The sequence below is a fragment of the Papio anubis genome, chromosome 4 (assembly GCF_008728515.1).
Source record: "Papio anubis isolate 15944 chromosome 4, Panubis1.0, whole genome shotgun sequence".
Classification (NCBI taxonomy): domain Eukaryota; kingdom Metazoa; phylum Chordata; class Mammalia; order Primates; family Cercopithecidae; genus Papio; species Papio anubis.
In genome coordinates, this window is record NC_044979.1 from 137,398,581 (window position 1) to 137,422,476 (window position 23,896).

The 23,896-nt window shown below is 53.1% G+C and overlaps 1 protein-coding gene and 1 long non-coding RNA gene across 2 annotated transcripts; one reads left to right on the top strand and one right to left on the bottom strand.

Moving 5' to 3' along the window:
• Nucleotides 1-482: 482 nt before the first annotated feature.
• Nucleotides 483-22,699, bottom strand: SSC4D (scavenger receptor cysteine rich family member with 4 domains). Its single transcript, XM_021935722.2, has 11 exons — nt 22,351-22,699; nt 16,985-17,183; nt 12,756-12,791; nt 12,040-12,345; nt 10,350-10,427; nt 8,621-8,935; nt 6,044-6,121; nt 4,742-4,816; nt 4,315-4,626; nt 2,864-2,941; nt 483-1,528 (listed from the first exon to the last, which is right to left on the bottom strand). The coding sequence occupies exons 2-11, from the start codon at nt 17,148-17,150 to the stop codon at nt 1,212-1,214; spliced, it is 1,761 nt and encodes a 586-aa protein (XP_021791414.1). The 5' UTR covers nt 17,151-17,183; nt 22,351-22,699; the 3' UTR covers nt 483-1,211.
• Nucleotides 20,695-23,883, top strand: LOC116274422. The gene is made up of 3 exons (XR_004183047.1): nt 20,695-20,939; nt 22,496-22,502; nt 23,859-23,883. It is a non-coding gene; the product is annotated as an uncharacterized LOC116274422 (long non-coding RNA).
• The last annotated feature ends 13 nt before the right edge of the window (nt 23,884-23,896 follow it).

A 23,896-nucleotide genomic window follows, 5' to 3' on the forward strand; every position in this document is an offset into this window, starting at 1 on the left:
GCTCTGTCGCCGAGGGCTGGGAGTGCAGTGTGGCGGGATCTCAGCTCACTGCAAGCTCCGCCTCCCGGGTTCCGCGCCATTCTCCTGCCTCCAGCCCCAATAACTGAGACTCTGAAGCGCTCCACCCGGCTAGTTTTCAGTATTACCAGTAAAGAGGCAGGGGTTTTTCACCGTGTTATGGGATAATCTTGATACGACCTGCATCCACTCCGTCGACTCCCAAGAGATGCTGGGATTGAAATGACTTTCCCCAGCGCCGATGCTCTCATGTGGAAGGAGAGAGGAGTTGGGTTAAGGGACTCCCTAGGGGCCATGGAGGCCTGACACCATGACTCAGCATTTCCAGGATACGATGGACCTGCTGAGAGCTCTCGGATGATGCTCTTGAACCGTCCTCCATCCCGAACCCTGTTTCCTCCCGAGAGTCCTGCCCAGAGTCTCTCCTGCTGCCACAGAGAATACATTTGTGCTCAGACAGTGACTTCAGTTACAAGAGACGGGGGACAATGCTTTATTGACTTGGCACCTATGAACGGGTGGCTAGAGGCCCCCAGGGTTCTTTGCTCCTGCAAAGTGGAGGCTCTGTGGTGGGGACGGCATAAATCAGAGATGCTGCCAGCTGCAGGGAGGGGCCACTGTCCCTGCTTTGGCCCCTCCCCCAGTCCCCTTGTCCAGCCGAGCACCATCTGAGTGAGTCCAGGCCCTCGCGGAACAGGGCAGGGCAGGGACCCAGGTTCCTCTGCAGCCCCTGAGGGCCCAAGGTAAGAGATGTAGGCCCCTCCTGCCTTCCCTCTTCTTGGGGATCCCAAGATGGATTGGGGGAAGAGGAGATACCCCATTTAAAGAGCCCCTGAGCCTCCTGGATCTAGGGCAAGGAAGGCAGGGGCTGGGGCTATAAAAAGAGCCCCACCAAAGAGAAGAGTTAGGAATCATTTCTCTTCCCCTTGTTTTGGTTTTGGCTGAGCAAAACCACGGGAGCTTTCACTGAACTGGGCTCACAATAGTCGATGACAGGCTGAGGTCACGCAGTAAGTGGATGGGGGTATAGCCAGGCTCCCCCACGCAGGACTGCACTGTCTGGGTAGGCTCTCTCCCAGGCAAGGGAAGAAGGGGCAAAGTGAGCTGTAGTCGTCACAAGAGGAGGGCTTCCTGGAGGAGGGAGGGCAGATCACAGCTCCCGGAAGAAGAGGTGGTGTGCAGAGCGGGCTGGGTCATGAAGGCTGGCACAGGACACCGGCATCCTCACTGTGGTCGCAGTTGTGGGCATCCCAGCGGATGTGAGAGCAGAGCAGCAGGGCACTCTCTTCCCCACGGCACTTGACATTGTCCAGGAGAATGGGGCCTCGGCCTGGGCCAAAGTGAGCCTCACCAGGGGCTGCGAGGGCCTGGCCACAGCCCAGCTGGCGGCACAGGACACCGGCTGCCCGCAGGTCCCAAGCATCATCACAGACAGTGCCCCACCGTTGCCCTAGGTAGAGCTCTACACGCCCCTCACATCGGTGGGCTCCGTTGACCAGACGTAGATGCCCTGTGGGGGGACAAGGGCTGGGTTGGAAGGGGCTGGTCCATGCCGGACCACTCCCAAGCTAGGCCAGGTTGGGAGTAAAGAGAGGTCTGAGACACTCTGAGCACTGTCCTAGGAGCCACTAGGTGAAGGCAGACACATTAAATTAAAGTAAGATTGGCACTGGCTGGGCACCGTGGCTCATGCCTGCAATCCCAGCATTTTGGGAGGCTGAGGAGGGAGGACTGCTTGTGCCCAGGAGCTGGACAGCAGCCTGGGCAACATAGCAAGACCCTGTCTCTAAAAACAAAACAAAACAAAGCAAAAAAATAAAAATTAGCTGGGCGTGGTGGTGGTGGTGTGTGCCTTGTAGTCCCAGGTACTTGGGAGGCTGAAGCAGGAGGATCGCTTGAGGCCAGGAGGTCAAGGCTGCAGTAGCCATGATTGTGCCACTGAATGATGAGCAAGACTGTCTCAAACATAAATAAGATGTCACTGGATGACAGAGCAAGACTGTCTCAAACATAAATAAGATGGGGCCAGATGCAAAAGCTCATGCCTGTAATCACACCACTTTGGGAGCCCAAGGCTGGAAGATCACTTGAGGTTAGGAGTTAGAGACCAGCCTGGCCAACATGGTGAAACCCCGTCTGTACTAAAAATACACACAAACAAAATTAGCTGGGTGTGGTGCCACATGCCTATAATCCCACCTAGTGGGGAGGCTGAGGCACGAGAATCGCTTGAACCTGGGAGGTGGGGGTTGTGCCATTGCACTCCTGCTTGGGTGAAAGAGCAAGACTTCATCTCAAAAAAATAATATAACAAATAAATAAGTAAGATGAGCATTAGTCCAGATCCAGAGTCTCAGGACTGGGAGAAAGCGTGCAAACATTTTTGAGTGATCCGTGACGTGTGCTGGGTGCTTTATGTCTGCTCTCTCCCTGGTCCTCTGCTCGTAATCCCAGTACCCTAGCCCCAGGCCGGTTGTTTGGAGATTGTGATTGCATCCTATTGTGTCCCCTGGAGGTCATCATGGTCTCCATGGTCTCCCTCAACCCCCTGGGCTCCCAGAACTACATTCTGAATTTTTTCATTGCTCTGCTCAGGACAGGATCCTTATCCCCTCATTCTGATCTCACCTCTAGGAATCTCCAGATTTCTCTAGTTTAAAGCTCACCTCCTTCTTTCTGGATACCATATTCCCACAAAGGAGGCCTGAGACCAACCAAAAGGACAAGACTTCCAGGTCCTGGTGTTAATCTGCTGAGCTTTATAACCCAGGCTGTGACCTCCCCCAATCCATGTCCTTCAGACCCTCATGCCTCCACCCACTTTCAGGGGATTATAGGCACCTACCGTCTCTGGGCCGAGGAGTGGGCACCCGCGTGGTCTCAGAACCGTCCTGCTGGACTTGCAGTCCCAGCTCCTCTGGGCCTGGTTAAGGAAGGACAGAGATAAAGAGGTGGCTGTCACAATGGGGAGCATGTTCCTTAGGGCCAGGTTCCCTCCTGCTCGCCCCAGGAAAGCCTGTCCTAGGGACAAAAAGGACTTCACAGGTTCCTGAAGAACTGCTCCCCTTGATCAGAAATGGGGGTTGTGTCACTGGGTGGGGGCAGTGGCTCACACCTGTAATCCCAGCACTTTAAGAGGTCAAGGTAAGGCTGGTCATGGTGGCTCACGCCTGTAATCCCAGCACTTTGGGAGGCCGAGGCAGGTGGATCACCTGAGGTCAGGAGTTCGTAGACCAGCCTGGCCAACATGGTGAAACCCTGTCTCTATTAAAACTACAAAAATTAGCCAGACATGGTGGCATGCGCCTGTAGTCCCAGCTACTCGGGAGGCTGAGGCAGGAGAATCGCTTGAACCTGGGAGGTGGAGGTTGCAGTGAGCCACTGCACTTCAGCCTGGGTGACAGACTGAGACTCTGTCTCGAGAAAAAAAAAAAAAGTCAAGGTGAGAGGATCGCTTGAGACCAGGAGTTCGAGAGTAGCCTGGGCAAAACAGCGAGACCTCATCTCTATAAAAAATACAAAAATTACCCAGGCACGGCGGCATGCCCCTTGTAGTCCCAGCTACTCTGGAGGTTGAGCGGGGCAGGATTGCGTGAGCCCAGGAGTGTAAGGCTACAGTGAACTATGATCGTGCCACTGCACCCCAGTCTGGGTGACAGAGCAAGACTCTGTCTCAAAAGATTAAAAAAAAAAAGAAGAAGAAATAGGGGTTGTGCCTCTCCAAACCTTGGCCCCAAAGCAGAACCTTTTGTGGACAAAACTATGGGAAGTAGGGCCTACTAGCCCTGGGGCACCAAATGAGGGCGAAGACATCAATTCCCACAACAATCAATGAATTTCACAATGTTCTGCCAAACTGCAAACACCCCTTTCCATTGATTCCGCCCAAAGGTCACACGCTAGCTCTGGTAAGGGTGATCCACTCTGCTTAATAGAGTTTTGCTGGGTCTAGGTTTAGCCGGGAGCAAACGGCCCTGCCCTTTACGGACTTGATGCCTTTCTCTAACAGGGATCGGCCTTAGCCCTGACCTTCGGACACCGCCCCTCACCGCTGCACCACGCGGCCCTCCCCAGGCCCCGCCCCATTTTCCACTGCAGCAGGCTCTCCGTTCCGGCCCCGCCCCGCCGCGCAGCCGCAGGGCGCACGGACGGCGGGGCGGCTCCCCTCTGCGGAGTGCGCATGCTCCCCGGGCGGCAGTGCCGCAGAGAGGCCTCACGCGTGGCCCCGCCCAGGCCGCGCCCGGCCCCGCCCCTCCCCTCCCACGCCGCAGTGCGCGGCCCCGCGGGAGGCCTCACCTGCGCAGAGCGCGCCCGCGTCCTCGTGGTGGCCGCAGTTGTGCTGGCCCCAGCCCAGGTGGAAGCAGTCACTCAGGCGGGCCTCGGTGCCGGCGCAGCCCACGTTGTCCAGCAGCACAGGGCCGCGGCCGTAGCCGAAGTGGCCCAGGCCCGTGGCGCCCAGCGCGGGCCCGCAGCCCGCCTCACGGCAGGCCACGCGCGCGTCCGCAAAGTCCCAGTCATCGTCGCACACGGTGCCCCAGCCCCCGGCGTGCAGCACCTCCACGCGGCCGCGGCACGGGCCCGGGCCGCCCACCAGCCGCAGCCGCCCGCCTGCGGGGTGCATAGGCTCGCGGCTAGAGGGGCTGGGCTGGGGCTGCCGGCTCCCGGGCATAGCCCCAGCCCTACCCTCCCCCACCCCCCGCAGACCCTGGGCACCGCCACTTACTTTTCTTCCCCGCGGCCCAGGCGGCGGTGGTGAGCAGTGCCGTCTCCCGGGAAGGCTGGGGGCCAACTCCTGTAGCTGCGGAGACAGGGCATCTAGAGCGTTCGCAGGGAACGAGGAGGCCTTCTGTCCTGCAGCAGAGCACGGGGACGCCTACCAAGACCCCCCAACCCTACCACACCCGTACCCCCACTCAGCTGCAACCCCAGAGTCACCGCGTTGTCTGGCGCGCGTTGGGATCTCGGGGAAACTTGGTTGAATTAACCGAAAGCTAATTCTATGTATTACCCTAACTTCAGGTCCAGGGATAGTTCATATCCTAATTTCAACTGCACTGCTAACCTTGATTCAACCTTCATCTCAATCGACCCCCTCGTAAGGTCTCTCAATTCCCAATCTCAGCATCGTCCCATTGGAAAAAAAAAAAAAATTAACTTCGAAACAGGGTCTTGCTCTGTCGCCCAGGCTGGGGTGCAGTGATGCAGTCATAGCTCACTGCAGCCTAGAACTCCCGGCCTCAAGCGATCCTCCTGCCTCAGTTTTCCAAAGTGCTAGGACTGGCACAAGCCACGATGCCCAGCTAGTTTTATTTATTTATTTATTTATTTATTTATTTATTTTGATACAGAGTCTCGCTATGTCGCCCAAACTGCAGTGCAGTGGTGCAATCTGGGCTCTCTGCAACCTCTGCCTGCCAGGCTCAAGCGATTCTCCTGCCTCAGCCTTCCAAGTATCTGGGATTACAGGTGCCCGGCTAATTTTTGTATTTTTATTTATTTCTTTTTAATTTTTGTATTTGTAGTAGAGATGGGATTTCACCATGTTGGCCAGGCTGGTCTCAAACTCCAACCTCAAGTGATCCACCTGCTTCAGCCTCCCAGAGTGCTGGGATTACAGGCATGAGCCACTATGCCTGGCAATTTAAATATATATACATATATTTAGAGACAGGGTCTAGCTGCGTTGCCCAGGATGGTCTTCAGCTGACCTCAACCGATCCTCCCGCCTGTTTCCCAAAGTGCTAGGATTACAGGAGTGAGCCACCACCCACATCCCAAATTTTACTTCTGTGCTTTGAAGAAATCTCTTACTGCCTCCTCCCACCCCGCTGAAGTTTTCAGAGCTCTGAGTTTCATCATCCTTGCTCCGTCTGCTCATAATTCTCTCACCCACCTCTGCACCATCTGGCCAAAGCCCTGGCCTGTTAGCCAGGGCCCCCGCCTGTGGATCCAGAACATTCTTCCCAGTTCCCAGCCGCACCCACCGTACCCCTAACATTCCCGCCTGGAGGGCTGAGCTCTTTACCGGATGGATCTGTGTGCCAAGCCCAGTCCTGTCTTGTGGCCGAGGATGGCAGTGCTGTGAGCGTTGGGGGACCCAGGACTAGGGCAGGAGAGAAGGGGCAGGGTCAGAGGCTGAGATTCTGGTCCCTGGTCAGCCATGGGCTGTCAGGGGAGGATAGGAGGGTCTCCCTGGAGGAGAGAATAGATGTTACTTCCAGGTCTGGTAGCCCAGCCGTAGCGGGGGTCTAAGGAGGCCTGTCCCCACTTTGATAGTTGTAATTCGCTTGTGCTGTGAGGTGTACACTTCAGTTTATACAGGGCTCTCACAGACACGCTTTCATTTCTTTCCAATGTCCCATGTTCTCATCAGAAGCCCACTGTGTCCAACAGACATGGAGTACAGAAGGCCTTGCCCATCAGGGAGGACTATACACAGTCCTGAGTTCCCTTTATCCTCCTCTTTTCTTTTTATTGAGACGGAGTTTCACTCTTGTTGCCCAGGCTGGAGTGCAATGCTGCAATCTCGGCTCGCTGCAACCTCTGCCTCCCAGGTTCAAGCGATTCCCCGCCTCAGCTTCCCAAATAGCTGGGATTACAGGTGCCCGCCACCACGCCTGGCTAACTTTTGTATTTTTTTAGTAGAGACAGAGTTTCACCATGCTGGCCAGGCTGGTCTCCTGACCTTAGGCGATCTGCCCATCTCAGCCTCCCAAAGTGCTGGGATTACAGGCATGGGCCACCATGCCCGGGCCATTATCCCCCTCTTACAGAGAAAACAAGGCTAGCAGGGCAAGGGCCATGACCAGGGTTAGCAGGAGCTCTGTCAGGGCTCACTGAGACAGACTTCTGCCCTTCTACAGCCCCTCTTAAAGTAAAAAAAACAAAAAGACAACTAATCTCAGGCCGGGCGCAGTGGATCACGCCTGTAATCCCAGCACTTTGGCAGGCTGAGGCGGGCAGATCATGAGGTCAAGAGATCGAGACCATCCTGGCTAACACGGTGAAACCCTGTCTCTACTACAAATACAAAAAATTAGACGGGCGAGGTGGCGGGTGCCTGTAGTCCCAGCTACTCAGGAGGCTGAGGCAGGAGAATGGAATGAACCCGGGAGGCGGAGCTTGCAGTGAGCCAAGATCACGCCACTGCACTCCAACCTGGGCAACAGAGCGAGACTCTGTCTCAAAAAAAAAACAAACAAAAAAACAAACTAATCTCTGAGGGGGAAATGGGGCGGGGTGGGGGCTCACTCAACTCGGGAGGTGGGGCTCAGATACCGGACCAAATTGAGGACTAGCTGAAACAGGGATGGGGTGGGAGTGCCTCTCCATGAGATACATCCACCCGTGTGCCATGTCAGTTTACCATTGCCGTGGCAACACCTGGAGTTACCTTTCCATGGCAACACAGACAACCCAAAAATTACCATTCTAGTTCTTAAAATATCTGCATCATCTGTCCCCTAATTTGCATATACTTGAAAGTAAATAGAATTACGACTGCAGACCTGTCTCTGAGCTGCTACTCTGGGCACACTGCCTATGGGGTAGCCCTGCTCGGCAAGGAGCGGGGTCTCTGCTGCTGCTGTGCACTGCTGCGTCAATGAAAGCTGCTAACACCAGCTGGCCCTTAAATCCTTTGCTGAGGGAAATAAAAAATCCTACTGGACTAAACCTCAATTTGGGGGCTCGCCTGCCTTGCATCGACTGTGTGATCATGGGCAAGGCTCTGACTCTCTGTGCCTCAGCTTTCTCACCTATACACATTGCCCTTAGTTTGCTATGAATTATGAGTTGTGGGCAACCACTATTATCTCTTACAGAGCAGAGTCCATCTGTGAAATAGCATTATTGGCCCTATTATTCCTCTTTGCTGAGAAACCCTCCCAAATTGGAGAGGGCCCAGGTGGGGAGAAAATACTATTATTAGAGCATCACAATGACAGAGGGTTGTGCTAGGTAATTCTGTGAGCATTAGAGAATTCTGGAATATCTCTGGGGCAATTCTAGAGTGTTACTCTGAGTGTTATTCTAGAGTGTTACTCTAAAGTGGTCCAGGAACAGTACTTGCTGGAACGTTCTGGAGGCATCCTTGGGATATTGCTATAGAATCCTTGAGTATTGGTGAAGCAATAGTGCAGTTTTTGTTTTGTTCTGTTTCTTTGTTTTTTGAGACGGAGTCTCTCTCTGTCACCCAGGCTGGAGTGCAGTGGCGTCAGCTCGGCTCCCTGCAACCTCCGCCTCCTGGGTTCAAGCGATTCTCCTGCCTCAGCCTCCTGAGTCGCTGGTATTACAGGCGTGCACCACCATGCCCGGCTAATTTTCACCATGTTGGCCAGGCTGGATTAATGCAGTATTGTTACGTAGCCGTGGAGTGTACCACCAGGAGTTCTGGGATATTCAGAGGCACTTCCAGTACAGTACTGAGATACAAGTAATTTTGGAGGCTGCCTGGAGAGCTCTGGGGAGCATCAAGACAGCCAAAGCACTCTCCACATCCACCTGCCCACTCAAGCCTCCTCCTCCAGCCTTGGCGCAGGGCCCCGCCCACCTGCCCCGCCTCCGCCCACCGCCCACCGCCCACAGCCCCTAGAGCCCGCACCTGCGCAGAGTGCTCCCGCGTCCTCGTGGTGGCCACAGTTGTGCACGCCCCAGCCCAGGCTCTGGCAGGCTGCCAGGCGGGGCTCGCCGCCTTCGCAATGCACGTTGTCCAGCAGGATGTGCCCCGTGCCATAGCCGAAGAAGGCGTTGGTGGTGGCGGCCATGGCCGCTCCGCAGCCTAGCTGACGACAGACCACAGCAGCATCCGGCAGCCCCCAGTCGTCGTCACACACGGTGCCCCACAGGCCACCGTGCAGGATCTCCACTCGGCCCTGACACAGGTTCGCGCCCCCTACCAGGCGCACGCTGCCCTCACCTGGGGACAAGGGCGGGGGCAGGGCGCATGTCCCACTGGCCTCTGCTCCCGTCCAAACCACAAAGGCAGCCCGGTATCCCAGGACCTACAACCCATGGGCATCTTCTCACCCTGCTGCCCAGGGTACCGCCTCCTTGGTCCAGACTGGGAGTGGTTTATGGGATCACAGTATCATCTCTGCTGCCTAAAACCAACCCCCCTACCCTGCTCCCTGTCTCCTGGCAGCCTGGGACGTGCTGCTTTCTCATCTACTGCAAATGACATCCTCAAGATATGGTGCCCACACCTCTTCCTCCAGGAAGCCCTCCCTGATCTCCTGAGGAACGGGACCCTCTTCCACCTCTGGACTTCCTTGCCTCTTTCACTGTCCCTCTTTTAAAGCACTTTTCATTTTCTTGTTCTAGTCATGATCATCATTCTTGGGCTCATCTGACTTTCCTGTGAGGTTAAGCTCCAGTCTCACCCCTCACTCATTTTCTCTCTTTGGTCTCACTGTGTCCCCCAGGCTGGAGTACAGTGGCATGATCTTACTGCAACCTCTGCCTCCCGGGTTCAAGTGATTCTCCTGCCTCAGCCTCCCAAGTAGCTGGGACTACAGGCATGTGCCACCACGCCTGGCTAATTTTTGTATTTTTTGTAGAGACAGCGTTTCACCATGTCGGCCATGAACTCCTGGCCTCAAGTTATCCGCCTGCCTCTGCCTCCAAAGTGCTGAGGTTGCAGGCATGAGTCACTGTGCCCGGCCATTTTCTCTCAATGTCTTTCTTCTTTCCTTCCTTCTTTCCTTCCTTCCTTCCTTCCTTCCTTCCTTCCTTCCTTCCTTCCTTCCTTCCTTCCCTCCCTCCTTCCTTCCTTCCCTCCCTCCCTCCCTCCTTCCTTCCTTTCTTTTTCTTTCTTTTCTTTCTTTCTTTTCTTTCATCCCTCCCTCCCTCCCTCCCTTCCTCCCTTCCTTCCTTCCTTCTCTCTCTCTTTCTTTCTTTTCTCTCTTTCTCTCTCTCTCTCTCCTTTTTTTTTTTTGAGACGGAGTCTCACTCTGTCACCTAGGCTGGAGTGCGGTGGAATGATATCGCCTCACTGCAACCTCCGCCTCCTGGGTTCAAGCGAGTCTCCTGCCTCAGCCTCCCGAGGAGCTGGGACTACAGGTACCCACCACAACGCGCGGCTAATTTTTGTATTTTTAGTAGAGACAGGGTTTCACCATGTTGGCCAGGCTGGTCTCAGACTCCCAACCTCAAGTGATCTGCTGGCCTCAGCCTCCCATAGTGCTGGGATTATAGGCATGAGCCACCGCGGCCAGCCATTTTCTCTAACTTTCAATCTTCAATTTGTAATCCCTGTCTTCCCACTGCCTAGGATAGGGTGTGAGAGACTCCTGTCCCAGAACCCAGGTGTTGCCCACATTATGCTTACGTACTTTTTCCATTCGGCGGTGTTGTAGGGGGTACTCTACTGGTTAACATCTTCCTTGTTGGGGGCTGCGTTGGCAAGAATTCTGGAAAGGACATGGAGTGGATGAAGGGGTCTTTCTGTTCTCCATCCTCACACCACAGGGTGTTTGAGGGGCAGGAGGATGGACCCATAAGGTGCTTGCCCCCAGAGCCTCTCTGGCCACACAGAGTCGCAGCCAGGAACCCTGGGGTATGAGAGGAGAGGGGCCACACCAGAGTCCTGGACTCCTCTAAAGCACGGTTTTTTGTTTTTGTTTTTGTTTTTTTGAGATGGAGTCTTGCTCTGTCGCTCAGGCTGCAGTGCAGTGGCGTGATCTCAACTCACTGCAACCTTCGCCTCCCTGGTTAAAACAATTCTCCTGCCTCAGCCTCCTGAGCAGCTGGGATTATAGGTGCCTGCTACCACATCCAGCTAATCTTTTGTATTTTTAGTAGAGAGACAGGGTTTCACCATGTTGGTCAGGCTGGTCTTGAACTCCTGACCTCAGATGATCCGCCTGCCTTGGCCTCCCAAAGTGCTGGAATTACAGGCATAAGCCACCGCGCCCAGCCTGCAGCACAGTTCTTTTTTTTTTTTTTTTTGAGACGGAGTCTCGCTCTGTTGCCCAGGCTGGAGTGCGGTGGTGCAATCTCAGCTCACTGCAAGCTCTGCCTCCCGGGTTCACGCCATTCTCCTGCCTTAGCCTCCCTAAAGCACAGTTCTTAAAGCAGTTCACCTCCCTTGGGAACTGTTAGCGATGCAGATTCTCAGGCCCCACCCAGACCTGCAGAATCAGAAACTCTGTGATGGGGCCTCAATCTGTGTTTTCATGAGACCCCCTGATTTTCTTGAAAACTAGAAGCACTGCTCTCAGTTTCCGCTGCAGCTCTATGCCACGTGGAGCTCATGGCCAGTGTTACCCCAATAGTCGGTTTTTTGTTTTTTGAGACAGGGTCTTGCTCTGTCACCCAGGCTGGAGTGCAGTGTCACAATCACAGCTCACTGCAGCCTTGACCCCCCAGACTCCAGCGATCCTCCCTCCTCTGCCTCCCAAGTAGTGGGGACCCCCCCATGCCTTGCTAATTTTTCTGATTTTTCGTAGAGATGAGATCTTGCTATGTTCGCAAGATGGTCTCAAACTCCTGGGCTTAAGCAATCTTGCCATCTTGGCCTCCCAAAGTGCCGGGGTTACAGGCATGAGCCACCGTGCCCGGCTGATTGTCTGCTTTTAAAACTGGGACAGGGGAACCAGCGGGCTGGCTTGCACCTGTAGTCCCAGCTAGTGAGGCGGGAGAATCCCTTGAGCCCAGGAGTTTGAGGCTGCAGTGAGCTATGATCACACCACTGCACTCTGGTCTGGGTCAAAGAGTGAGACCCCATCTCCAAAACCTCCAAAAAAATTTTTTTAAAAGGGAGAGGGGCTCTGCTGGCACAATCAAAGCCTTACGTGGAAGCAGTAGTGCTGATTTCCTTTTGGTCCAAAGTCAGGCAATGACCCAGAATAATCCCTGGGACCCAGGCTGGGACTCTTCCCCGGCACCAGGCATCGTAGCCTCTGGCCTGATCTGCATGGAACAGCCTTACCCGTGGGAAGTCCCTTCATTTATCTAGCCTACAGCCCTGCTGCCTGCCACAGTCTGTCTGTCTGTCCCCCCAGGTCCCAGGGCTCCACTCACCATCACACAGGACAGCCACATCCTCGTAGTGAAAGCAATTGTGGACGCCCCAGCCACGGCTGCCGCACTCACTCAGCGCAGCTTCCTGCCCGCGGCACTCCACGTTGTCCAGCAGGATGGGGCCTCGGCCTTGGCCAAAGGCGAGGGGCCGTGGCACAGGCAGCGCCAGGCCACAGCCCAGCTGGCGACACACTACGTTGGCGTCCACCACGTCCCAGTCATCATCACAGACGCTGCCCCAGGAGCCACCATGCATGACCTCCAGGCGCCCCCGGCAGCGGCTGGGGCCCCCCACCAGCCTCAGTTCTGTGAAGAGGGTGGAGCTGGCACCAGGGGGTCACTGAGTGCAACCTCTAGGATGCCCACTCCAGGATGCCCTTTTTTTTTTTTTTTTTTGGTAGAGATGGGGTCTCACTATGTTGCCCAGGCTGGTCTCAAACTCCTGGGCTCAAGTGATCTTCCTGCCTTGGCCTCCCAAAGCGCTAGGATCACAGACGTGCGCTACGGGACCCAGCCAGGTTACCGACTTTGCCATGAATCCATGGGAACCTTGGGATCAATCCCTTCTGGAAAATGGGAAGACTACAGCTCCTCTGAGATGGGGGCATCTAGAGTCAAGGGGAGCTGGTTAGTCATCACTTCCCGTGGTTCCCTGTCTGAGACTGGAGAACCTGGGGGACAGGTGAGGGTGAGGAAGGGCGGGACAGGGCACCTACCTGGAAAGGTCAGTGGAGTGGGCTGTAGGGCGCTGGCTGAAACAGAGTGAGGAAGAGCATTGGCCCCTCTGCCCACACCATGTCTCCCTGGTCCTAGGAACACACCCCCCAACCCCCACGGTCCTCAACATCACCCCCATCTTCTTGGACTTCAGTACCCCTGCTTTGCCATTGTCTCTTTCTCTGACTGTCCTGATTGGTTTCCCTGCCTCACCCCTCTCCTAGTGGTCCCCAGGCCAACCCAGAGAGATCTGCGGGTGTAAATCTGTAGATCTGCACGTCTCAAACTAATGCTAAATTCCATAATGACCCCTGTTACCTGCAGGAGTCTCGCCTTCTTCTAGAATCTTCTAACCATCTGACCAGCCTCGCCTTGCTTTTTTCTTTTCTTTTTTTTTTTTTTTGAGATGGAGTCTCGCTCTGTCGCCCAGGCTGGAGTGCAGTGGCTGGATCTCAGCTCACTGCAACCTCCGCCTCTGGGGTTCAAGCAATTCTTCTGCCTCAGACTCCCGAGTAGCTGGGATTACAGGCGTGCACCACCACGTCCAGCTAATTTTTGTATTTTTAGTAGAGATGGGGTTTCAACATGTTGGTCAGGTTGGTCTTGAACTCCTGACCTCAAGTGATCAACCCACCTTGGCCTCCCGAAGTGCTGGGATTAAGGCGTGAGCCGCTGCACCCGGCCTTTTTTCTTTTTTTTTCTTTTCTTTTTTCTTTTTTTTTTTTTTGAGACGGAGTCTCGCTCTGTTGCCCGGGCTGGAGTGCAGTGGCCGGATCTCAGCTCACTGCAAGCTCCGCCTCCCGGGTTCACGCCATTCTCCTGCCTCAGCCTCCCAAGTAGCTGGGACTACAGGCGCCCGCCACCTCGCCCGGCTAGTTTTTTGTATTTTTTAGTAGAGACGGGGTTTCACCATGTTAGCCAGGATGGTCTCGATCTCCTGACCTCGTGATCCACCCGTCTCAGCCTCCCAAAGTGCTGGGATTACAGGCTTGAGCCACCGTGCCCGGCTTTTTTTTTTTTTTTGACAGGATCTTGCTTTGTCACCCAGGCTGGAGTGTAGTGGTGCGATCTTGGCTCACTGCAACCTCCACCTCCAGGGTTCAAGAGATTCTCTTGCCTCAGCCATGTCTGGCTAATTTTTGTGTTTTTAGTAGAGATGGAGTTTCACCATGTTGGCCAGACTGGTCTTGAGCTCCTGACCTCAGGTAATCCACCCACTTTGGCCTGCCAAAGTGCCGGGATTACAGGTGTGAGCCAACACACCTGGGCAAAAGCTTTCTTCAAGTCCCAACTTGGAGTTCCTTCCTCTGGGAAGCCATCCTGGAGCCCTCAGCTGCAAGTGCTCTCTGTTTCCTCTGAATTCCTGAGCACTACATACCTAGGCCTCTTTCGGGGCCTTCTCCCTGGTAATGTGGCTATGCTTGTCTCAACTCTGTGTCCCCAGGACTCTCTGCTTAGAGCCTGGTACTCAGCAGATGTTCAGTAGCTCTACCTTAAATGTGTAAATTGGCTTTGGGATTCATTATATTTTCCTCCCTAAAGATTTACCTATCTGAGCCCTTCTACTTCATTCTTCTTCTTCTTTTTTTTTTTTTTTTTTTGAGACAGTGGCATGATCATAGCTTACTGCAGCCTCCAATACCTGGGTTCAATCCATCCTCCCGCCTCAGCCTCCAGAATAGCTGGGACTAAAAGCTCCTGCCGCCCCACCCAGCTAATTTTTTTTTTTTTTTTTTTTTTAGACAGAGTCTTACTCCATTCAGGCTAGAGCACAGTGCCATGATCTCATCTCACTGCAACCTCTGCCTCCTGGGTTCAATTGATTTTCCCACCTCAGCCTCCTGAGTAATTGGGACTGCAGGCACACACCACCACACCCATCTAATTTTTATACTTTTAGGTAGAAATGGGGTCTCACCATGTTGGCCAGGCTAGTCTTGAACCCCTAACTTCAAGTGATCTGCCTGCCTCAGCCTCCCAAAGTTTTGGGATTACAGGCATGAACCACCGCTCCCAGCCTAATTTTTTGTAGAGACAGGGGTCTCACTTTGTTGCCCAGGCTGGTCTCAAACTCCTGGCCTCAAGTGATCCTCCTGTCTCAGCCTCCCAAAGTGCTAAAATTACAGGTGTGAGCTACCTTGGCTGGCCTTGAGTCTTTCTGCTTTAGCTATCATGTATGTCCTCATTGCTTTCTTTTTTTCTTTTTTGGTTTTTTTTTTTGAGACGGAGTTTCACTCTTATTGCCCAGGCTGGAGCGCAATGGCACAATCTCAGCTCACCACAACCTCTGCCTCTTGGGTTCAAGCGATTCTCCTGCCTCAGCCTCCCAGGTAGCTGGGATTATAGGCATGCACCACCATGCCTGGCTAATTTTATATTTTTAGTGGAGACGGGGTTTCTCCATATTGGTCAGGCTGATCTCGAACTCCCGACCTCAGGTGATCCGTCCACCTCATCCTCCCAAAGTGCTGGGATTACAGGCGTGAGCCACTGCGCCCGGCCCTCATTGCTTTCTTTAGGCGAACTCCGTTAATCATTAGGATAATTTATAAGTTAGGCAGGATTTTACAGACAAGGCAACTTCAGGGTTAGTGAGATTAGACAACTTACTCAGGGCCACATAGCAAATCAAGGGTAGAGCTGAGAGGCTACCCAGACAGCCACACTCTTCTTCATCATGCAGTTCTGAGCATGATGCTTGAGAGTGGAGGTGGGAGAGGAAACAGGAAAGTGAAATTTGCCTACCAGGCAGATGGAAAGCCCAGAAATTCCACACTTGTGCTCCGGGTATGACAGTTCTGACACTTTCACGTACATTACCTTGTAGAATCCTTATAACCACCCCCTGCAACCTGCACTTGTGTACCCATTTTACTGATGAAGAAACTGAGACTCCACTTCTTCTTTTCTTTTCTTTTTTTTGGCCGGGCGCGGTGGCTCAAGCCTGTAATCCCAGCACTTTGGGAGGCCGAGACGGGCGGATCACGAGGTCAGGAGATCGAGACCATCCTGGTTAATATGGTGAAACCCCGTCTCTACTAAAAAAAAAAGTACAAAAAAACTAGCCGGGCAAGGTGGCGGGCGCCTGTAGTCCCAGCTACTTGGGAGGCTGAGGCAGGAGAATGGCGTGAACCCGGGAGGCGGAGCTTGTAGTGAGCTGAGATCTGGCCACTGCACTCCAGCCTGGGCGATAGAGCGAAACTCCATCTCAAAAAAAAAAAAAAAAGAAACTGAGACTCCACTTCTTCTTTTCTTTTCTTTTCTTTTTTTGTTTTTGAGACAGAGTCTCGTCCTGTCACTCAGGCTGGAGTGCAATGGCACGATCTTGGCTCACTGCATCCTCCACCTCCCGGGTTCAAACGATTCTCCTGCCTCAGCCTCCTGACTGGGTGGGCTTACAGGTGCCCACCACCACGTCCAGCTATTTTTTGTATTTTTAGTAGAGATAGGGTTTCACCATGTTGGCCAGGCTGGTCCTGAACTCCTGACCTCATGATCCACCAGCCTCGGCCTCTCAAAGTGCTGGAATTACAGGTGTGAGCCACCGTGTCCAGCTGACTCCACTTCTTCTTATTTATTTATTTATCTTTATTTCTTTTTGAGACAGAGTCTTGCTCTATCACCCAGGCTGGAGTGCAGTGGTGTGACCTTGACTCACTGCAACCTCCACGTCCCAGGTTCAAGTGATTCTCCTGCCTCAGCCTTCCGAGTAGCTGGGATTACAGGTGCACACTGCTACGCCCGGCTAATTTTTGTATTTTTACTAGAGACTCAGGTTTCACCGTGTTGGCCAGGCTGGTCTCAAACTCCTGACCTCAGGTGATCTGCCTGCCTCGGCCTCCCAAAGCACTGGGATTGCAGGTGTGAGTCACCACGCCCGGCCTTCTTCTTATGTTTGGATAGTCCCTAGGTCATTTGATTTCATCTCTTTTACCAGCTGTCTTTCCAAAAGCCATTGGTGAGCACACCCTCTTTCTCTCCTTCCCTGTGCCCAGTGTCCCCTAACTGCCCATTCCCCGGGTACGTTTACCTGTCACCTCCAGTACTGAGCCCTTCATTCCCCAAACTCAGACTCCTAGCTCTTTTGTCAACTCTGGGCAAATATCAGCGTTGGAAAGAACAGCAGGAATGAGCTCATTCACAACCCCCCTCCTACTATAAACTTACAGCTGGGACAACCCGAGAGCCAGAAAGAGGAAGTGGCAAGGGCTAGCAGGGGAGGACTCACCCAGAGGCAGGAGGAGGAGGAAAGACAGGGCTTGGGGGAGGAAGGGAGGGGCAGCACTCCCATCTCCCAACCTCCACCCCCAGCCCTTCTCATCCGGCTGGGGACCAGTTTGCATCTCTGCTTCCTTGCCCATCCAGATGGTGAAGGGTGTTTCAGATGCTCCCATCAAGGCGCCAGGGATAAGTTACAGTTGGAACATCTGAAATTAAAGATCTCAAATGTTGCTGGGCCTCCCAGCACTTTGGGAGGCCGAAGTGGGAGGACTCCTTAAACCCAGGCATTTGAGACCAGCCTGGGCAACATAGTGAGACCCCACCTCTGCAAAAAGTTTTTAAAAATGAGGCCGGGCTTGGTGGCTCATGCCTGTAATTCCAGCACTTTGGGAGGCTGAGGCGGGTGGATCGCTTGAACCCAGGAGATCAAGACCAGCCTGGCTAACATGGCGAAAACTCGTCTGTTTCAAAAAATACAAAAATTAGGCCAGCTGCAGTGGCTCACGCTTGTAATCCCAGCACTTTGGGAGGCTGAGGGAGGCGGATCACTTAAGTTCAGGAGTTCGAGACTAGCCTGGCCAACATGGTGAAACCCCAGCTGTCCCAAAAATACAAAAATTAGCCAGGTGTGGTGAAGCACACCTGTAATCCCAGCTACTCGGGAAGCTGAGGCAGGAGAATCTCTTGAACCTGGGAGGTAGAAGCTGCAGTGAGCCGAGATCATGCCACTGCACTCCAGCCTTAGTGACAGAGCAAGACTCTGCCTCAAAAAGAAAAAAAAAAATTTAATTTAAAAAATACAAAAATTAGAATTTTTTTTTTTTTTTTTTTTGAGACAGAGTCTTGCTCTGTGGCCCAGGCTGGAGTGTAATGGCACAATCTTGGCTCACTGCAACCTCCATCTCCCAGGTTCAAGCGCTTCTCCTGCCTCAACCTCCCAGGTAGCTGGGATTACAGGCGTACAACACCACACCCAGCTAATTTTATATATTTTCTTTCTTTCTTTTTTTGCTAGAGAGGGGGGGTTTCACCATATTGGCCAGGTTGGTTTCGAACTCCTGACCTCAAGGGATCTGCCCATCTTGGCCTCCCAAAGTGCTGGAATTACAGGCGTGAGCCACTGCCGCGCCCGGTCCAGAACATTTCTTTTTTATGAGTCGGGTATGGTGACGCATGTCTGTAGTCCCAGCTAATGGGGAGGCTCAGGTAGGAGGATCACTTGTGCCAAGGCTGCAAGTAAAAGAAAAAAAGTCCCAGGTGTTTACCTCCTGGAGGGACCAGCTTCAGGGAAAAATGGTATTTCCACTTGCCTTTGGCATTCTGAGTGGAGACAACGGCAGAGGCAAAAGCTGGGAGGCGAGAAAGATGCTGCTTGGATGGAAACACATGAGGAATCAGATATGGCTGGAGCTGAGGACGTGTGAAGAGGGCAAATGGTGGGAGAAGGGTTTGGGAGGGTTGGCTCGGCCCAAACCATGACTAGCCCAAGGGCTCAGAGGTTATCCTCCACAGCTGCACATTTGATTTTTATCTTCCTTCCTTCTTTCCTTCCTTCCTTTCCTTCCTTCCTTCCTTCCTTCCTTCCTTCCTTCCTTCCTTCCTTCCTTCCTTTCTTCCTTTCTTCCTTCTTTCCTTCCTTCCTTCTTTCTTTCCTTCCTTCCTTCCTCCCTCCCTCCCTCCCTCCCTTTCTTTTTTTGATCGAGTATGGCTGTGTCATCCAGGCTGGAGTGTGATGGCACGATCTCAGTTTACTGCAACCTCCGCCTCCCGGATTCAAGCAGTTCTCCTGCCTCAGCCTCCTGAGTAGCTGGGATTACAGGCACCCGCCACCACACCTGGTTCATTTTTAGTTGAGATGGGTTTTCACCATGTTGGCCAGGCTGGTCTTGAACTCCTGACCTCAGGTGATCCACCTGCCTCAGCCTCCCAAAGTGCTGGGATTACAGGCATGAGCCACCGCACCCGGTCTGTGCATTTGAAATATGTTGGTGCCACGGACAGCAACCCACTTAATTTGGGAGGCTATAGATACACATGTATTGTTTTCTTTTCATTAATTCTTTTTAAATTGTACAATGCCTTCTATAAAGGACTCCGGTTTTCCATTTATTGGAACAATATAAAGTTTCCCTTTCAAATTAATTAATTACTTTTTTTTACTTTAAAGAATTTTTTTTCATGTTTTAGAGATAGGGTCTCACTCTGTCACCCAGGCTACAGTGCAGTGGCATGATCATGGCTCACTGCAACCTCCCTGTCCTGGGCTCAGAGGATCCTCCCGCCTCAGCCTCCTGAGTAGCTGGAACTGCAGACTCGCACCACCAAACCCAGCTAATTATTTTTCTATTTTTCTTTTTAGTAGAGATGGGCTCTCGTGCTGTTACTCAGGCTGGTCTCAAACTCCTGGCCTCAAGTGATCCTCCTGTCTTGCACTTTTTTTGTTTTTAATACCCCAATCCTAAATCAGAAAAAAAAAAAAATCTTCAAAGGCTTTCCACCCAAAATGGGCCGAACATTGTAAACAGCATTTACTCTCTCAGACCTTCCTTCACTTATTTTATGTAGTGTGAGTCATGGTAACTATGATTTCCTTAATATTTTTTCTCATTTTATTGGCTCATTTCTTCTGCTTTAAATTATGTATTTTTATGTATTTGTTTATTGAGACAGAGCCTCCCTCTGTCGCCAAGGCTGTAATGCAGTGGCCTGATCTCCGCTCACTGCAACCTCCGCCTCCTGGGTTCAAGCGATTCTCCTGCCTCAGCCTCCCGAGTAACTGGGGTTACAGGCATGTGCCACCACACTCGGCTAATTTTTGTATTTTTAGTAGAGACGGGGTTTCCCCATGTTGACCTGGCTGGTCTAGAACTCCTGACCTCAAGTGATACACCTGCCTCAGTCTCCCAAAGTGCTGGAATTACAGGTGTGAGCCATCACACCCGGCCCTGATTTAAATTCACTCTAGGCCAAGCATGGCGTCTCATTCCTGTGTACACTTTGGGAAGCTAAGGAAAGAGGATCTCTTTCTTTTTTTTTTTTTTTTTTTGGAGACAGTCTCGCCCTGTTGCCCAGGCTGGAGTGCAGTGGCATGATCTCGGCTCACCGCAACCTCCACCTTCCAGGTTCAAGTGATTCTCCTGCCCCAGCCTCCTGAGTAGCTGGGATTACAGGCGGGCATCACCACACCCAGCTAATTGAGGGAGGATCTCTTGAACCCGGGATTTCAAGACTAGCCTAGGCAACATAGTGAGACCCCATCTCTACAAAACTAAAAACAATTAGCTGGGCCAGGTGGTGCGTGCTTTGGGAGGCCAAGGCAGGAGGATCACTTGAGCCCAGGAGTTCAAGGCTGCAATGAGCCATGATCGCACCACTGCACTCCCGCCTGAATGACAGAATGAGACCCTGTCTCTAACTAAAAAGGAAAAAAGAGTGCATAAACCATGAGCTTAGAGCTCAAAGAGCATTCACACCATGTAATCAGCGTCCCAGAAGCCTCTCTCATGTCCCCTTTTTTTTTTTTTTTTTTTTTTTGAGATGGAGTCTGGCACTGTCCCCCAGGCTGGAGTACAGTGGCGCGATCTCCAGCTCACTGCAAGCTCCGCCTTCCAGGTTCACGCCATTCTCCTGCCTCAGCCTCCTGAGTAGCTGGGACTACAGGCGCCCGCCACCGCGCCCGGCTAATGTTTTGTATTTTTAGTAGAGACGGGGTTTCACCGTGGTCTCGATCTCCTGACCTCGTGATCCGCCCGCCTCGGCCTCCCAAAGTGCTGGGATTACAGGCGTGAGCCACCGCGCCTGGCTTCATGTCCCCTTTTCTTGCAGACTTTTAGCAGGGGTCTGATGCATTGTGTGGACTGTGGAATGGTTGGTTGGGGAGAGATGGGAGGCTGGTTTAGAGGCTGATGCAGTTGTCCAGACTTCAGGCCATGGGAGGCAGAGAGGAAGGAGAGATGCGAAAGGTATGTAGGAGACTGAACTGGCAGGACTGGGCTTCTCTTGGTGTGGGGGACAGGGGGCTAGGAGCATCCATTTGGCTCCCAGCCACTCTGATGGGGACTTTGTAGGAGGCGGTGGTGGAGAGGATGGTGGTGGTGAGGATGGTTCTGTTTGGGCTACACTGAGAGTGGGAACTGGGGGACATGGGTGCTCATCCCAGAAGGAGCTCCCCGCCGTCCCCCCAACCCCCTCCTGTCACTGGCTTTACCTCTGCCCTGGTGTACACAGTCTGGTTGGGGAGAAGATGAAAGCCTATCTGGATGCGGACACGGGGATTTCAACACCCCATTCATGGGGCCCAGGACAGCCCCCAGTGGAATAATCACCTTTTGTCCTCCTTCTGCCTGGACTGGGGACAGCTGGGAGATGGGAGCTGAGAACCGTGAGGAGGGGGAAAGTCATAGTCCAGTCTTTGCTTGTTGTTGGGGGGCGGGGCGCACATAGTTGTCTGGGCCTCCTGGCCTCAATGCAACCCACTTCTCAGGCTGCTGGGATACTGGCACCCCCAGGCCAGATCAGCCCCCACCCTCGGGACAGGCAACTCCCAGAGACCCTGCCAGGAATCCTCAGCTTCCCCACCTCTATCCCCTGCCACCTCAGCCCAGGAATGAGGGAGAAGGAGCCCCGATCCTGACCGCCACAGATTTCAAATCCCAGGCAAGCCTGCCTCCTCACCCTCCCAGCTCCAAGGTGGGCCCCTCCAGTGTGCTCCTGCTTCACGCCCTGGGGAACACCGGCAAGACGAGGCTTCATCCTTCCCTGTCTTTGGTGATTAGGGCTCTTGAAAGCCCTCCCATCCCTTCATATCCCTTCCCAAGTCCATCTATTGCCTGCATTCTCTACAGTACAGCCGGCAGCATAACACAGCGGTCATGTTGCAGCATCGGCTCCACCATCTCCCAGCTGTATGACCTTCACTTTGCAAAGCCTCACTGTTCTCATCTGTAAAACGGCATTCGTGATCCACTTACCCCTTACCATTTTTGCCAACTTCAATGAGCAATGTTTTCACAAGGCTTAGCCCAGTGTCTGGCCCACTCTAGGTATGGTAGCTATTGTTATCATTATTGTTTCTCCAACTAGATTGCAGACCCTCGAGGGCGGACACCAGATCTTATTCAGTGGTTGCCCCTGGCATGGGGTGGATACTCAGGAAATGTTTGTTGAGTGACTGAATCAAGGTGATGGCTACAGAATCGTAGAAAACAGCAGCCAGAAGGGGCTTGGGAGATTAACAAGGACAATTTATCATTTGACCAGTGGGAAATGGTTGTCTCTCTCTTTCTCACGCGCTCTCTCTCTCTCTCTCTCACACACACACACACACACACACGCACACGCACAAACACCCCAGCAAAAGCGAAGGATTCATACCTGGGGGAATGTTCTGGGCTCTTTCTGTCCCTTCTTCTACAGTCAATCCAGGATCGAATCACTTTGTCTGCCCCTGGAAGTTTAGGAGGAAGAAGGATCTTCCAAATAGAAATCAACACAGGCGTTTCTTCTTTTCTTTCCACAGCTGGAAGGTGAGCAGAGGCAAAGTCCCTGTCCATGGAGCTGGCTGGTGGCCCCAGCCTGTCCCCATCCGACTTTAGGGACAGCGAGAAGCAAAGGGGAGTGGAGGTGGCCGGCACCAGCTGGAGCGGCCCCAGAAAAAGGGCACCCAGGTGAAGGCGGAGCTACGTGGTGGGGGGAGGCATGGACTGTCAGGGCCAGGCAGCCCCTCCTCCCCCCACAGCCCCCCCACCCCAGGGTTCAGGTTTCAGAAAGTCCTGGATAGGTCTCCACCCCTTTGCAGGGCAGCCAAGCATCCTGATCTTTGGAGGTAACCCTGATCCAGCCCGGGAGTCCCCATGTCCCCATGATGATGTCCTGACCCATGTCTCAGCTAAGGGTTTAGAAATGGTCCCAGGAGCCACAGTGTATGGAGTGGGTTTCCCACATAGGCAGGACCTCACAACCTCACTCGCAGTCTGCCGATTTTGCCTTATTTTTTTATTACTTTTTTTAGATAGAGTCTCTCTCTGTCACCCAGGCTGCTGGAGTGCAATGGCACAATCTCAGCGCCCTGCATCCTCCGCCTCCCAGGTTCAATCAATTCTTGTGCCTCAGCCTCCCGAGTACCTGGGATTACAGGCATGTGCCACCACACCAGGCTAATTTTGTATTTTTAGTAGAGACTGGGTTTCTCCATGTTGGCCAGGATGGCCTCGAACTCCTGACCTCAAGGGATCCACCTGCCTCAGCCTCCCAAAGTGCTGTGATTATAGGCTTGAGCCACTGCGCCCGGCCTAATTTTGCCTTCTTGTGTAGTTTTTTTTTTTTTTTTTTGAGATGGAGTTTCGCTCTTGTCGCCCAGGCTAGAGTGCAATGGTGCAATCACAGTTCACTGCAACCTCCTCCTCCTGGGTTCAATCGATTTCTCCTGCCTCAGCCTCCCAAGTAGCTGGGATTACAGGCATGCGCCATAACGCCCGGCTAATTTTGTATTCTTAGTAGAGACGGGGTTTCTCCATGCTTGTCAGGCTGGTCTCGAACTCCTGACCTCAGGTGATCCGCCTGCCTTGGCCTCACCAAAGTGCTGGGATTACAGGCATGAGGCACCGTGCCCAGCTAGTGTGTAGTTCTTCTTGAGTTCTGGTGCTTTTTGGGCTTTTGTAGTTATAGGTGGCAGGAAATGATGTGTGGCTTATTTTGTAGTTTGTAACCGCAATAAAGGGCTATGCTGGGATCCTGTATCTTTCCCATGGAGGCACAAACTCTCAGAGCTGGAGGGGCCCTTAGAGCCCCTACAGGACAGTTCCCAAACCTGGTGGTGCATCCGCATCCCTACCGGGGGCATGTGTTTATTTATTTTTCATTTTATTTATTTATTGAAACAGGATCTTGCTCTGTCACCCAGGCTGGAGCGTAGTGGTGA

Excerpts from the sequence above, each read along its gene's own strand:
- SSC4D (XM_021935722.2), bottom strand. The coding sequence starts at position 17,150 with ATGGGAGCATCTGAAACACCCTTCACCATCTGGATGGGCAAGGAAGCA. Across the intron at positions 8,936-10,349 it reads AACACCGCCGAATGGAAAAA|GTGAGGGCAGCGTGCGCCTG; the intron begins GTACGTAAGCAT and ends CCTTGTCCCCAG. Across the intron at positions 6,122-8,620 it reads CGCGGGAGCACTCTGCGCAG|TCCTGGGTCCCCCAACGCTC; the intron begins GTGCGGGCTCTA and ends CTCCTGCCCTAG.